Raw genomic sequence first — 15,482 nt, 5'->3', positions numbered from 1 at the left:
ACACACACACATATATATATATGTATATATTATAATTTAATATTTTTTTTAAACAGATTAAAATAGGTAAAATTTTATTGAAAAAAAAACCAAACAAATTTTACATTTACGACGTATTGTTGATTTAATATGCTGAATCATTGTTAATGGAATATTGGCCTACGTATTATATTTCTATAAATTAATCAACAATTATCTCATTAATCACACTATCATAAATTGGCCTGTTGAAGCATTATTGAAGTATTATTAATTATTCACTAAAGCATTATTCGAGCACCTTTATTATTATTATTATTATTATTATTATTTATTTTTTTATATATTATTTATCAACCAGATTAACATTGAAAACATGAATATTCATATGTGCATAAAATTATCGCAGAAAATAAACTTTATTAAAATTATAAGATCATTTTTTAAAACAGAATCAAATAGATAACGTTTTTATTTAAAAGCAGGTTTTGCATGGACGGAATTTTATTTAATATGCTGATTATTACTATTTCATTAATCAAACTATCGTAAAATTATTATTATTATTATTATTATTATTATTATTATTATTATTGTTGTTGTTGTTATTTGTTTATTTTTTGTTTTATGTATATGCCTAGGCATTGTATACATTTAATAATTTAATTAGAAATAATTATTTAAACTAATTGTTAAACAAATATAATATAATGTTAATAATAATAATATAGGCTAAGCTAGACCTAATCAATTATTGATATAATAAAGGCAAATATTTAGAACATCATTAATACAACACCTTCATGACAGTCCAGCCCTCCAAAGTCTTTGCCATTAACATTATCATTGTTTCTCTGGAAGGCACCTTGTACAGGGACATGTTTTTGCCTAACCAGTCTCATTACGTTTTGAGTGAAATAAAATTATGAATTATGAATTATACCAATGTCATCTATCGATAAAAACATCGATTCGATTAATTAACAGCAGGTACTGTGGCAGTGCCGATAGAAAACAGCAACTTTTTGGCACTGCGGCAGTGCCGATAGAAAACGGCAGCTTTTTGGCACTGCGGCAGTGCCGATAGAAAACAGCAGCTTTTTTTTGGCACTGCGGCAGTGTCGATAGCCACTACCGACGTTTACAGGGGTTGTTAGTGTTATGGCAGGGCGTAACCGGACCCTAACCCAGGCTCGCTTAGACTGTAGCTTAAAGGCTAAAAAAAGAACATTAAGTCCTTCTTCTAGTAAGTATGTATTTGTTAAGTGAATAATACCGTGATACATAGAATCTGCAGGCTAGAAAACATCTCTTGTGTTACACTTACAATAGGCTAGGCCTAGGCCAGAGTAGTACTAGCCTAGGCCTACTACTACTAGGCCTAGGCCCTAGTTGTAGTAGTAGTAGTAGCAGTAGTAGTAGTTAGTATTATTATAGGCTAGTCCTAGCCTAGCCTAGGCTGCTAGACAGTAGTAGTAGGCCTAGCCTACTAGTAGTAGTAGTACAGTAATAGCAGTACAGTAATAACTGTGTTGCAGGATTTTTTCTCGTAACCAAAACAACTCCACTCCCTAAACCTCATACATATTGAGATTTAGTTTGTGTAACCGATTGTCACCTACAAGTAAGACAGTGATATCTTCTCTGTTGCCAATCCTTGGTGCATGTTTTGTGTGCCTAAATAAATAAAATAAAATTCTACTTCCCTCGTTGTTGGCTGATGCACGTCTGGAATCTAAATAAAACTAAAAGTAATAATGAGGGCCATTTTTAAGTAGGGGTGACCCCACTAAGATCTAGAATCTAATCTGTTACCAACAATCGACAAACGCCCAAGATTGGTAGTCTTATAGTTCAGCTGTGACATAGGCTACGTTCAGACCTAAGAGATACGCCAGGCGTATCTAACGCTGGGCGTACGTTAATCCATGGCGTAACTAGCGAGATGTCCAGACTGGGGTGATTAAGGAATGCTAGCGTAAGTATTTTCGCGTGAAATATTCGTATTTGTAATTCGTGTATTTTTTTTTTCTGTTTACATCTAGGCTTATTTTGATTGGTCAAATCCTGGCTTAGTTGTGTGACTGTCGTAAATCAGTGGTGTACGCTAATCTGGGGTCTGTTGCTGGATTACCGTACGCCAGTGATTGCGCGATATTACTGGCATCGCTACTCCGCGCCCAAGTTCACACCACTCAATTAATGTTATGCTAGCGTAAGTCGTTTTCTAAACGTATCCATAGTAGATTAAAAAGTAAAAGCTTTTAAAAAGTAAAAAGAGTTAAGCTAGACTACTACCTAGTCAAGAGTTGGTGGTGATGATGTTCGTAGGAAATGCAGTAATGTAAAGCCATTTGCTTCTGAAGATGTAACATTAATAAACTCCATTAATGACAATCACCTTTATTTTTAATAATAATAATAATAATTTAGTAATAATAATAATAATAATAATAATTTAGTAATAATAATAATAATAATAAATAATTATTATTATTAATTGACATACACCATTATACGTTAGTGGCAAATATCTTAACAATGGAAAACATATTGTATCTTAACTAAGGAAATACATATTGTTAAATAACAGACATCGTCATGAAAAAAATAACATTATACCATCATAAACATAAGTAAGAACCTCATTTTCACTTTGTATGGGGCTTTATGGGTAATTTTCTGACTGTAAAAATATCTACTGGCTGTACTTACAAAGTTTGTGGGCATTGGCATTTTGCATAATTTTCTATGGAAATTCCAAATGCCAATAATAGATTATTACAATTGATACGGTTCAGTAACTAATAACAATTAAACACTAAAGGAAACACAAACAGGTTCCCACAGTACTCTTGAGAGAATCAGGTAAAGTCTTTGTACGCCGCCAATTCAGGAATGTTATCAAGACAGAAAGAATGTCATTGCTGAAAATGGCCGACTGGCTGGTTAAGACAAACTTGTGCAGTTCAGTGAATGAAGTTGTTCGCCTATAATAATAAATAATACAGTATAGTATAATGATGTGTTGAGAATAGAGCATAACCATTAAATTAATTAATAATATTGTACATCATTCGTTTAGACAACATTTATAAACACCTAAATATATATAAAATGAGATGCATTGATGCATTAACGTCTCCGCAATGTACACCCATCGAAGGCTATATTGTTTTACTGTATATACCGTACTTGTCAACTTCGCCACAGGTAAGAGTTGCTGGTTCAGTAAAATTCAAGCAAGCAATTAAAATAAGCTCTAAAGAAAGCTGATTAAAAAAATATAAAATCATAAATTTAACACTAATTTACGATTCATTTAAATTGCTTGTTTATATTTTTTACCCTAAGAAAGTTTTAAAGAATCCAACAAAATATAAATCAAATATTTATGACTTTTACAGGAATAAATATTACCAGTCACATATCATAAGGTGAGCCAAGATGTGTTGATACAGTCCATCCAAGAGCTGAGGAGACAGGGGACTGAAGCAGAGTTGTTTGGGGGGGGGGGGGAAACATTGCTGATACTGAAAAAAATACTGGGTAAGTAGAATTTTGCAGAATGTAATGCTTTTGCAAAACTTCACTGAGTAGCTGTTTTGTAATACGGTAGAACCTCGTTTTTATGTACCCAAGTTATACAAACCCTCAGTTTTACGTACGCCTCGTATCGACGATGACGTCATCAAAAACCCCGAAAATATTCAAAACAAACTGCCCTTTTCAGTGCAACTATAAGTAAAAAGACTATAACAATAAACTATAACAATAAACAAACCATGCAACGTATTTTCATTCAAACAGCTGGTTTTCCACTAGGCGAATTTAAAGCGTCGGTTCATGCGTATGTGCATGTGTTGGTTTGTAAATAAAAATGGTTTTATTTACAGTGGTTGTATTCTGGCTATTAATTACTGTAGTGGTACTGTTCACACTTGACATAGTTGATTGCTCTTATGGTAATTTTTACTAATTTTTATAATTCTGTACATTGGCTGCTGATAAATCTGATCACTAATTAGTAGCGGATATTGCAATGCCACTCCGATTGTGAAGTGTAACTCGAGTGGTGAAGGCACCTACTCCTATTTGGGGATTGGATTCATCACTAGCCACCAAACGCAAGATGGGTGGTCGAGTAGTTAAGACACCAAGTAATTATCTGGAGGTCGTTGGTTCGTTCACACCCGAATCACTTACTAGATTTTTTTGTGTGCACTTGAAATGTACTGAGCATTCAGTACTATAACACGTTAGGTTCAATGGCAAATATCGATGTGTATTATTTCTCCTGATGCAAAAAATCGCCAACATACTGTAATTGTTGAAATACATGCAACCGAATTGGCCTACATTGAATTAAAGTAAATGTTAATAAAGGTAATATAAAAAAATATCTGATATTTTAATTTCTATTTAATTCATTTTAGTGTGAATGCTTGTAAGTTTCAACAGTTTGAGTGAATTATTTAATAAACTGCTGTAAGAAGTAGGGCACAAAGGAAGAATGGAGGAAGCAGGTAAAATACTATTTATAATGGAATTGTTGCCATTGGCATGTCTAACCATTTCAAAGGACTTCACATATTGGTCATAGGTAACCATTTGTGCATCCTCTTTTGCAAAACAAAAATATCCACAAACCGTTTCAGATACTCTCAGCATTGAACAAAATTGATTTAATCAATATTTCAGAAGATAATTGCACTGTATCAAGAATTTTTGTTTACTGAGGGCCCGTTTGAGCAAAAAAATATCTGTGCAATTTCCCAGTTACATACGATTTACCGTTACATACATACTAGCGTGATTAACCGGTGAATTAAATTAGAATTTGTTCAGGATATTAAAAAGTATTCATGAATTATATTGTTTGTATCTTCAATTTTATTTTATCTATTTGCCACTCCTCTGATTATGACTATAATTGATGATCAATGGTGATCAAATATGTATTTTTCATTGTAGATTTGAAACACTGTCAACTGTAATTTCTATTTTTAATAAATTTTACAGTCAATTTATTAGCTATCACTTTTAATCATAGGAATTTCAGAAAGCAATTTTCGCCAGCTGTTGTTGGATTTTTCAAGATGGTATGATGGACTTGGATACATCAATATGCTGAAAGTTTTGTACAACAACAGAAATCATGTGCCGATTTATTATGAGTTAAGTGAAGCTACTGAGGTGATGTCCTTGCTAAGATTGTTAATTGGTTCTGGGAATTTGAGTCCAACGAATCTCACTATCCTGTATGACACAATAGTAGTTACTCGACAATTTGGCTTCAACACCAGAATTGTACTTCCACCTTTACAAAGAATCAGGGAACGTCAAGTGTCTTCATTCACAAAATACAGACAATTCCTGTTGAAGCTAGGAATGGTACTGACTAAAAGTGATAGAGTAACGCTTGATGTACGGTATAACATGCCGCTGTTAGAGAATTATAAAGATAACTGGCTTTTGATTCTGGATCTAGAGCAAAAGAACAAGCTCTGTGAAGAAAGAATTGATGAATTTATTGAAGGATTACCAAGTTACTTGGCTGTGAAAGCCATACTGGAAGGTAAACTGCTATGGTTTCAGGAGAATTCTACCAATTTTAAATAATTTTAGAACTGCGCATACTCAGTTACATAATATCCCATTTCAGAACAACAGAATGATTGTAAGAAACATTAAAATCTAAAGATTTATGCAGGTTTCATAATTGATTGCGACCTGTCTCCTCGAAAGTGGAATGAATGGTGAAAGTTTCTGCTGAACAAAATTGCTCAATTTGTGGCATCATAATGAAAAATTGCCGCATCAATGCGACAAATGTACACAAGCACATCATGCAATGCAACTCACATATATATGTGCCTTGCTTTATGATTAGTTGAAATCCACTACCGGATCTTTGAGGCCATAAAAAACAGATCTATATGACTTGCTGTACGACAAACGAATCCGATACGCGATCTTTAGACGCAAACAACAGCGATTCCTGTAGGACCTACTGCCATAACCTCAAATTTATTAGCTAGGCTTTTATATTCAGTCGATTGTGCTGTATTTGCTGTGTTCTAGTGTAGCTATGGTGTTATTGTTCACATTTCCAATTTCTGTTTCTCTACAGGTAATGAAGAACCATCGACATCAAAACGTTCAATGCTAAATGAAGGTATGTACTGGGTGTCATTGGCTCTAGCATGGAGGTATAATATACCTTTATTGCTCTAGAAATGATATGTTTGCTAGAGTATGACATTAATTAATATTTATTTACCTAAATTGGCTGTGCTAGTCCTGCATTGTTTAACCAAGAAATTAGAGCCAACACTTTTTTTGCATTTCTATACAAATTCTGACAATAAATTCTTTTTCAAAGAATGAAGATCTGAAATTTTTTACTTTTTACTGTCTTTACCAAGATGTGTCAATCACTAATTAAATTATGGTGTGGCTTATGTGACTGAATTATTATCAAATGTGAACTGTTTAGTCATTTTAAAGTAAATTTTATATTTGCAATACAAGACCAATTTTAAAATTTAGTTTCAGCCACTTATGATGTACCTGTAGATTGCAAGTACAGTACTTCAATATAGCAATGTCTGGTTTGTAATTCATGTCCATACTAGAATGCCTTGTGAGCCTGACGCGCTTTTAAACCTGTCAATTAGAATCCATCTTTTATTCAAGCCTGCGATTTTTTCTAAATTTGTTTTGCAATTTCCCGTTCTTAATTTTAACTTTTTCTAACATACTTGTTACCAAGACACTTGATTTTATACTCAAGTGAGCATTTGTTAAAAACCATTATTAATATTTTAAATGTACTATATTAGCTTAGATTTTTGCTGTGGTCTTATGTAGGTATGTTGCTAAATAATAAACAAATAATCAATTTTTTCTGTAGATAATGGAGAAGCATCAACATCAAAAAAACCAAAGTTAGACAAAGGTTTGTACTGGGTGCTGAATAATTGCTGAATATTTTTATATAAATGATATATCTATAAAATGTATATTATTCAGTATAATTCATCTGACACTAAAATGTGATTAATTTATTCAATAAAAAATTTTATTTATGTTTTTTGAAGAGTTTATTGGTGATACGCTTCCGTGATACGCTTTGTTTTCATTCAAATTTTTCTTCTTTATTTCTTTTTTTATTCTTTCCCACCAACAAAAAAGTTGGTCGATTTTCTCAAAAATGGCACATGCTTGATCTTTGCTACTTGCGTAGCATATAGATCTACATCTGAAGTTGTGCACCTGACTTTGTGGATGACGTCACAGTTAAGTGACGTCATCTACATGCCATTTTGTGAAATTCTATTATTGACCATAACTTCTTTACTAACAGGTATTTTTCAATGAAACTTGACACAAGTATACTTCACATCAAGTGTCAACTTCCTGCACCATTACCGTCCGCACATCCACAGGAAAGTATGTGCGTACGCGTGCGTCAAAATTTAAAAATGCTCAAAATCACTTTTTGACTAAATTAGAGCATGTTTTAGGTCATTTTGAGCATTTCAGAATTTTTCGTCCAGCGTGCGCATTTTTATGCGCGCGCACGTACAGAAGCTGGAATTATTGTTTTTTTTTTACATGTTTAGGTTCCTGACACTGTATTCGCAAATTTCCAATCTTTTTCAGTCATTTAGGGTCAATAGCAATGCTGTACGCATGCATAAAAGATACGAATCCATGTGCACGTTTTTGTCGACTTAAGGTGGAAATAGGCCAAAATCATGCCTATTTTCAATCGGTTATAGCTCCTTAGGATGATTGGTGACCCCCAATTTTTACTATATATTCTGAAAGCACATAAGTTGTAGATATGATTTTATAGGTCATAATGGCTGATCGGACATTATGACGTCATCATATTGCCATCTGAATTCAACAAACTGAATATTATCAATGACGTCATTTAAAAAAAATGCGCATTTGAGCGTATCTTCCTTATCCTTTATTGATTTTCTCCAAACTTCGAGGAAGATTATAACTGAGACAATTCTCTTTAATAAATGTCACGACTTTTTACATTTTGATGACGTCATCATTTTTTACATAATTTTTTTATCTGACCATTTATCTTTCTTTCCTCAAATCATTGAAAGCGCCTATATCATCATAAATAATTGACATTTCTAAATCATATTCAATTGGCATAAAACTCCAAGTCAAGTATGAATGTAATGCGCGCAAATTTTCCGTGCGCGCATCATAACATGCGTGTACGCGTGCGTCGAAAATTTTTTTTCAATCAGTTATAGCTCCTTAGAATGATCGGTAACACCCATTTTTTATTACATATTCTGAAAGCGCATGAGTTGTAGATATGATTTTATAGATCATAATGGCTGATCGGAAATTGTGACGTCATCATTTTGCCATCTGAATTAAAAAAAACTTTTTCCTTTAATTTCCTCATTTATTAACATATTTATTTAAGCGTATCTTTCTTATTGTTAGTCAATTGTTTCTCATCTTCTGAGTAAGCTGTAGCTGAGACAATTCTCTTTCGGAATCATGTCCTTCATTTTCATTTTGATGACGTCATCATGGTCAAAATGAATGATTTTTGGACCTCTTCATCTTCAATTATTGAGAAATAATATATTGGACAGACCAACAGAGGCGACACACGTATGCGCACGGGAAGACGTGCACGGGAAGATGCGAGCGTGGGAAGATGCGTGCGTGGGAAGATGCGTGCGCAAACTATAATCAAATATCACCTTTTAAATACAGTAATTTAAAGCACGTTTCAAGTCATTTTCAGTACACTTCTGGGGTCGATGTCCGGGGGATCACCTAACTCGTCCTTAGTGACGAAAACATAATAATATTCTTCATAAATTGAAGACCCATGGCAGATGCAGGCTTGTTCAAAATGGCAATAGCGCCACAATGTATGGTACGCGAAAGGTGCAACCACGAATATACAACAAAGTAAAACAAGTATATACTCTTTCATTGTTGAATTCCAATTCTTCACAGTATGCATTTGACTCTAACGCCAACTTACGTCCACAAGATCAGGCATATTACCAATGAAAAAATTTGTTTAAATCGGTTTTCTTCAATATTCTTTTGAATGCATTGTGGTTATTATGTGACACGCTACCAGCGGCAAAGATTTCTAATAGTTCAACTTTATTAACATTACTTAAACCCTCATTCTACATGTTCACTACATAACGAACCCCAACAAACGGCAGCAGGGTGGATTACAACCCGAAAGACACAAGTGTACTACATATCAAGATTCAACTTTGTGTGCAATGCCCTCCGCACGCGTCATGGCGTACGCACATTTTCACGCGCACAGCACTTTTTGAAATTGAAAATTAGGTTTTTTTGCATATCATGATTTCCTGACACTGAATTCACAGTTCCATTCTCTCTCAGCCATTTTAGTGCAAAAACAATGCCATACATGCGCATCAAATATACGAATTCGTACACTTTTGAGTCGACATGCTGACATTGTATTAACAAATCTCCATGTCTTGTTAAATGCCTTTTTTTTATTCTGATACCAAAAGTCTCCGTCATGTTCAATCAGTAAAAAATCATCAAAATAACTATCATCAGTCCCAGCGTATCACCGAATTCGTCTATGATGAATTCCGAATCTAGTTGGTATTATATCTGGTCTATTTTGTGAATACTTATCTGTATAAACCGACTATATTGCTTTTGTTCTCAAAACAGAACACCCATTCAAATAAAACAGAACAGTCGAACCAGGGTAGCATGTTCAGACTGTCTCCTAACAATATTCCTCACTTCCCCATTTAACAGTGTGCGAATAAGCAGCTCATCACATCATATGCATGCATTTTTAAGAGTTTTGAGAGATTGTGTTTTCACAAGTTTTTTTGTTGACAAGATTTCTTGGATTGTTTTTATTCTTGGAATTACTTATAAGACAATGTAAGACAATGCCTTTGCGTGGTTTACTTCCACTTGCTGCTGACAATGTTTGCGGCAGCCCCCAAAAACAAAAGATCCGGTACTGGATATAATTTTTTTTATTTATTCAGGTTTAAAAAACATCAATTTCCAAACCAGCAGCAAAAGCTGAAACCGTCCAATCCGATACCAGATGTTTAGAACCAAATGACAATGGATCCTGTAGAGGACCTGATGGCACAGCGTTTTACATTATTTCAACCTTATATGGCTATGTTCTGACTATTTTTCTGTGCTGTACTGTAGCTATGCTGTTAATTTTCACATTCTCAATTTCTGGAATTTATTTAATTGGCTCTGAAAACCATATGTTTGATAGAGTTACATTAATTGATATTTGTTAACTACAGTTGTGCGCTGATTAGAACCAAAATGTGTGTTACATTTAATACAAATTCTGAAAAGGCTTCGATGAATGGAAAGACTAGTACAAAGCACAAGCTCTTGTAGACTAAACCCAGTACTGTTTCGATATTAATTGTGTGGGAAATTTACTTATGATAGTAACAGTATTAAAACTCTCTCGTTCTAATTGATTTAATTTTAAGTGAAGTTGATAAAATTAAGGTGCTCTAAAAAATGAAAACGTGATGCATCTGGCACAGATTTCTTGACCAGAGGGAGAGGGGGGTCTTGATCCTCCTTAAATAAATAAAAAAAAAAAAAAAAAAAAAAAAAAAAAAAAAAAAAATCCCAGTTATAGTAGTAAGTTATCGGTAATGTGAAAAAAATATAATATATACTAGATTTGAACTCGTCACTGAGGACGAGTTTGGTGATCCGCCGTACTTTGAGGTGTACGCAGTGCTGATGATAGAAAAATTTTATATGATTAAAAAAATATGCTGGAATGATTCCTGATATGAATACAGTGTCAGGAACACAAAATATGTACAAAACCTAATTTCCAGCTTCAGTACGTGCTGTGCGCATGGATATGAACCTACGACGCGTAAATTATAGAAAGATTTGGAATGCTGAAAATGACGTGAAACGTTCTTTAAATTATCTGAAAAATGATATTGAGAATATTCACATTTTAACGCGCGTGCACGTCACAATGTGTGCGTGTACCGTAATGGAACACAAAATTAAACATTGTCATGTTTTTTTAAACCACCTGTTTAAGTTGGTAACGTCACACAAATTTTCCCATATACAACCTGAAATACTTAGCTCCGAAATACAGTCTGCCACCCTCTGTCAATGATTTTTTTTTGACAAATTTGAAAAAAAGAGAGATGACAGGGCTCCAAAAATTGATTCTTTTTGACCATGATGACATCGTCAAAGTAAAAAATAAAGGGACACGAGAATTGTTTCAGCTATAACATACAGGTGAGAGACAATCAATCAAGAATAAATGAGATACGTTCAAACGAGTATAAATGTAAAGACGACATAGTATAAAATTCAGTTTTTTCTTAATTCAAATGGCAATATGATGACCTCACAATGTCCGATCTGCCATTATGATCTATAAAATCGTATCTACAACTCATGTGCTCTCAGAATATGTAATAAAAATTGGGGGTCACCTTTCATCCCAAGGAGCTATATTTGATTATAAATAGGCATAATTATAAGCATATGTAGTTTTTGATGCACGCGTACGCGCACGTTAAGATACGCAAACAAAAAAGTAAGATACCAAACATTCAACCTTGACCTGAAGTATAAGCCCATTTAATATTATTCAGAAATGACGAATGGTTAAGATAATATGACGTCATCAACGTTTTGAGAAAAGAAATATAATTTTTTTCTTGTTTTTTAATTCAGATGGCAATATGATGACGTCACAATGTCCGATCAGCTATTATGATATATAAAATCTTATCTACAGCTCATGTGCTTTCAGAATATGTAATAAAAGTTAGGGGTCACCTTTCATCCTAAGGAGCTATAACTAATCTTCCACCCATGTACATAAGCGACATGCTGAATCTCTGCTCGACGTCATGTACACGGTCATTGCGATCATCAACTGGCAGCTGTGTACTTACCAGACGCTCTTCTAGGCTTAAATCCTATGGTGATAGAGCATTTAGTGTTGCTGCACCTATCTTTTTGAACCAGTTACCAATTGACATAAAAGAGAATCTACAAGTTTGAATATATTCAAGTCAAAGCTCAAGAAATTTCTGTTTTCTTGATTTGTTGACCTCTGATCCCAAAACCTTCACTTAGAAGGTGTTTTCATAGGATAATCAACTTTTTTTCACAATGTCAAACCCAAAGAGCTCAATCACCAAGCGCATAGAGGCTTTTTCGCATGATGCACTATACACATCCAACTATTATTTGGTGATCCGCTCCGCTAGCGGATCACCTCTTGTTATTGTCAGAGATATTTTTTTTAATTCTTGGTTCTCCCCATTTCTTGTTAGCACGATATCTAAAAATTGGCACGAGATTCATACATGCACGCTTCAACAAACATTTAGCTTGGTCTGGAATAGTCACAATAAGGTTTTCAAAGTGCGCAGTTATGCGTGACATCATCTACGCGCAATTTTGCGTTTTACATTATCGATCATATCAACCTAGCCAATTGCCATTTCGAAATCGTATTAAGTGAGCATTAACTTCAAGTCAATGTTAAATGTAATGTACCCTAATTTTACGCGTGCGCGTCATAACGCGCGCGTACACGTGCGTCAAAATTTTAAAATGCTTGAAATCACATTTAGATTAAATTAGAGCACGTTTCAGGCCATTTTGAGCATTTCAAAATTTTTCGGACATTGAGACGTCATCATATTGCCATCTGAAGTAAAAAAACTGAATTTTTATTTATGATAAATACTATGAATGATCATTATTCCTTCACCAACAGGCGTTTGTCAATGAAAGTTGATACATATATATCTCATATCAGGAGACAACAGTGATATTAAGATGTGCATGTGCGTCATGACGTGCGCGTACGCATGAGTAAATCTTTAAAAATGCTCAAAATTCTTTTTTAACAAACTAAATTAGCGTATTTTGCCATTATCAGCATTTAACTATTGTTCAATCCGCACCGCGCACACTTCCTTGTGGGTCAAAGTGCGGCGGATCACCTAACTCGTCCTCAGTGACGAGTTCAAATCTAGTTGTTATTATTATTATTATTATTATTATTATTATTATTATTATTATTATTATTATTATTATTATTATTATTATTACTTCATAAATAAGTTTAAATTAAGAAATTTGTCTGTGTCCAGGATATTGTGGACCAAGTGCAATGTCTGCTCATCAACAGCAACCCCCACCAGCAAAACAATTGCTCCAGCCTCAACATTCGCAGCATCTCATGCTGCAGAGTCTTCAAAGACCATTTCAAGGTAGGCACATTATTTTGATGGCAGTGGATTACTCTTCCCTGGTATAATACAGTTAACCTTCCTGTGCGACCACCTTTCGTAAGCGATCACCGCCCTCAACATCCACTCTCATATACAGTAGTCTTGTTTGTTATCCCTATCTAATCAGTACATTTGGTACATCTTGTAAGCCACCATCTCTCGTAAGCGACTGCGACCACTTTTTGAGTTTCAAATTTTTCTGATTTACCTCTGTAAGTGACCACCTCAGAAGTTTGTAATATTGTATGACAACAAATACAATCAGATTAATACCTGACAATTCATTTAATCTTATTCACTTCATAAATTTGTTTAAAATTAAGAAATTTATCTGCTGCTAGGATATTGCGGACCAGCAGATGGTATGGTGGGAAGTGCAATGTCTACTCATCAACAGCAACCCCCACCAGCAAGACAATTGCTTCTGCCTGAACAGCTGCAGCAAATTACACTGCAAAGTTTTCAAAGACCATCCCAAGGTAGGCACATTTATTTTGATGGTTCAGTAGTGGATTACTCTGGTATAATACAGTTTAACCTTCCTGTGCGACCACCTCCTATAAGAGATCACTTCCCTTAATGTCCACTCTCTGTCATATACAGTAGTCCTGTTTGTTATCCCTATCTAATCAGTGCATTTGATACCTCTTGTAAGCCACCATCTTTTGTAAGCGACTGCGACCATTTTTGAGTTCAAAATTTTTCTTATGATTTACCTTTGTAAGCGACAACCTCAAAAGTTTGTAATATTGTATAACAACAAATACAATCAGATTAATACCTGACAATTCAGTTAATCTTATTCCCTTCATAAATATGTTTAAAATTAAGAAATGTATCTGGTTTTAGGATATTGCGGACCAGCAGATGGTATGGGGGAAAGTGCAATGTCTAGTCATCAACAGCAACCCCCACCAGCAAGACAATTGCTCCTGCCTCAACAGCTACAGCAACTCCAAGCACAGGATGCTTACAACTATTTAGCCTGGAATCAGCCGATTCCTGATTCATCGAGATCAGCTGTGCAGGGTAATCGCCCGATGGAAAGTCTTCAAAGACCATCCCCAGGTAGGCATATTGTTTTGATAGCAGTGGCTATTGCTACACCAGTCTTAAACTTATTCTTTAATTCTAATTGGATGTTACTGTATGCATGTATTGGATTTAGTGCAGTACCATCCTATCAGAATTAAGAATTGGTTTAAACCTATTTTGATTTGACTTCCCTTGCTTTTTCCATGTCTGTCCTTATGTTCGTTGATCTGTAGTAGTCAGGGGCGGGCCAGTGGTTTGGATTCATTTGGTGCAAAATAAATTCCACTAACTTAGAATGTTAGGTAAATGCAGTGTACATGATAAATGTAGTATGGGCAGTTATATTTGTGAAATTAGTAAAACACTTTCTTTTTTATAAAATACATGTAAATATTTAATGCTACTATAATACTAATAACAAGATAGGAATATGCTTATCAATGTAGTGTAATTTGCTAAATAATTATGTAATGTTTTATCTGGTACTTGGCTCAAAGAAATTTAAACCTGATTTCATGATTATACTTTTATTAAGAAAATATAATGTGTTAATAATGAGTATATGTGGCACCCGTTCGTCAGGTTCAGACGGTGAGAATGTGTTTTCCAGTTTGTAGCTACATTGTAGCTCATATTACCTCTAGTTGCTAGGGCAGCTCCTTTCATGGCCGAACAGTCTGATTCTTGATTTATAAACACGATTACATTTGGACGGTAAAATTCCCCTTGTGGATCATTTTGTGACACATTCTGTTTTCTTCTTTCACAACGTTCTCTGATCAGAATGTATAATACATACTCCAAGTATTGAAATACACGCCATCGTGTTGGGATTCTATATTTCGACATTAATTATGTCATCATCAGGAATGAAAAAATTATCCATATTAGCAAGCTTACAGTATATGCACTAGTACCAAAAGTGTTGAACCAATCAAAACATTACCTCTAGTAGGTGACATAGCAGTGATTTAAACAAAAGATCAAAGCATTCTTACTCTAATGATCAAAGATACCTACAAAAACAAAGAAAGCTCTTTTGAAGCTTTGAGTCCATTGTTAAGCAAAGGGTGTAGTCTACGTATAGCGAACGCTTCTTTAAACAATAGGATA

At 34.3% G+C, this 15,482-nt stretch overlaps 1 protein-coding gene across 4 annotated transcripts; it reads left to right on the top strand.

Annotated features, from left to right (window-relative positions):
• The first annotated feature begins 1,130 nt into the window (after positions 1–1,130).
• LOC117112732 lies at positions 1,131–15,273 on the top strand. 4 transcript variants are annotated; one of them, XM_033255875.1, is made up of 9 exons: positions 1,131–1,225; positions 3,387–3,528; positions 4,416–4,505; positions 5,033–5,557; positions 6,113–6,157; positions 6,896–6,940; positions 13,194–13,313; positions 13,676–13,813; positions 14,166–15,271. In XM_033255875.1, the coding sequence occupies exons 3-9, from the start codon at positions 4,493–4,495 to the stop codon at positions 14,525–14,527; spliced, it is 1,248 nt and encodes a 415-aa protein (XP_033111766.1). In that variant the 5' UTR covers positions 1,131–1,225; positions 3,387–3,528; positions 4,416–4,492; the 3' UTR covers positions 14,528–15,271. The 4 variants fall into 4 exon arrangements, with proteins under 4 accessions (XP_033111766.1, XP_033111769.1, XP_033111770.1 ...); XM_033255878.1 differs by having other exon boundaries at positions 14,184–15,269; XM_033255876.1 differs by lacking the exon at positions 1,131–1,225 and adding an exon at positions 2,050–2,194.
• Positions 15,274–15,482: the final 209 nt, after the last annotated feature.

The sequence above is a fragment of the Anneissia japonica genome, unplaced genomic scaffold (genome assembly GCF_011630105.1).
Source record: "Anneissia japonica isolate Jap-2015-1 unplaced genomic scaffold, ASM1163010v1 scaffold287615_len18137_cov124, whole genome shotgun sequence".
NCBI lineage: Eukaryota > Metazoa > Echinodermata > Crinoidea > Comatulida > Comatulidae > Anneissia > Anneissia japonica.
Note: the sequence above shows the minus strand (reverse complement) of the source record. Positions and strands in the feature narration are given on the sequence as shown.

Bases quoted from the DNA above. Each gene is read 5' to 3' on its own strand.
- LOC117112732 (XM_033255875.1), top strand. The intron at 5,558-6,112 runs GTAAACTGCTAT...GTTTCTCTACAG, and splicing joins TGTGAAAGCCATACTGGAAG to GTAATGAAGAACCATCGACA. The intron at 13,814-14,165 runs GTAGGCACATTT...TTTAAAATTAAG, and splicing joins TTTTCAAAGACCATCCCAAG to AAATGTATCTGGTTTTAGGA.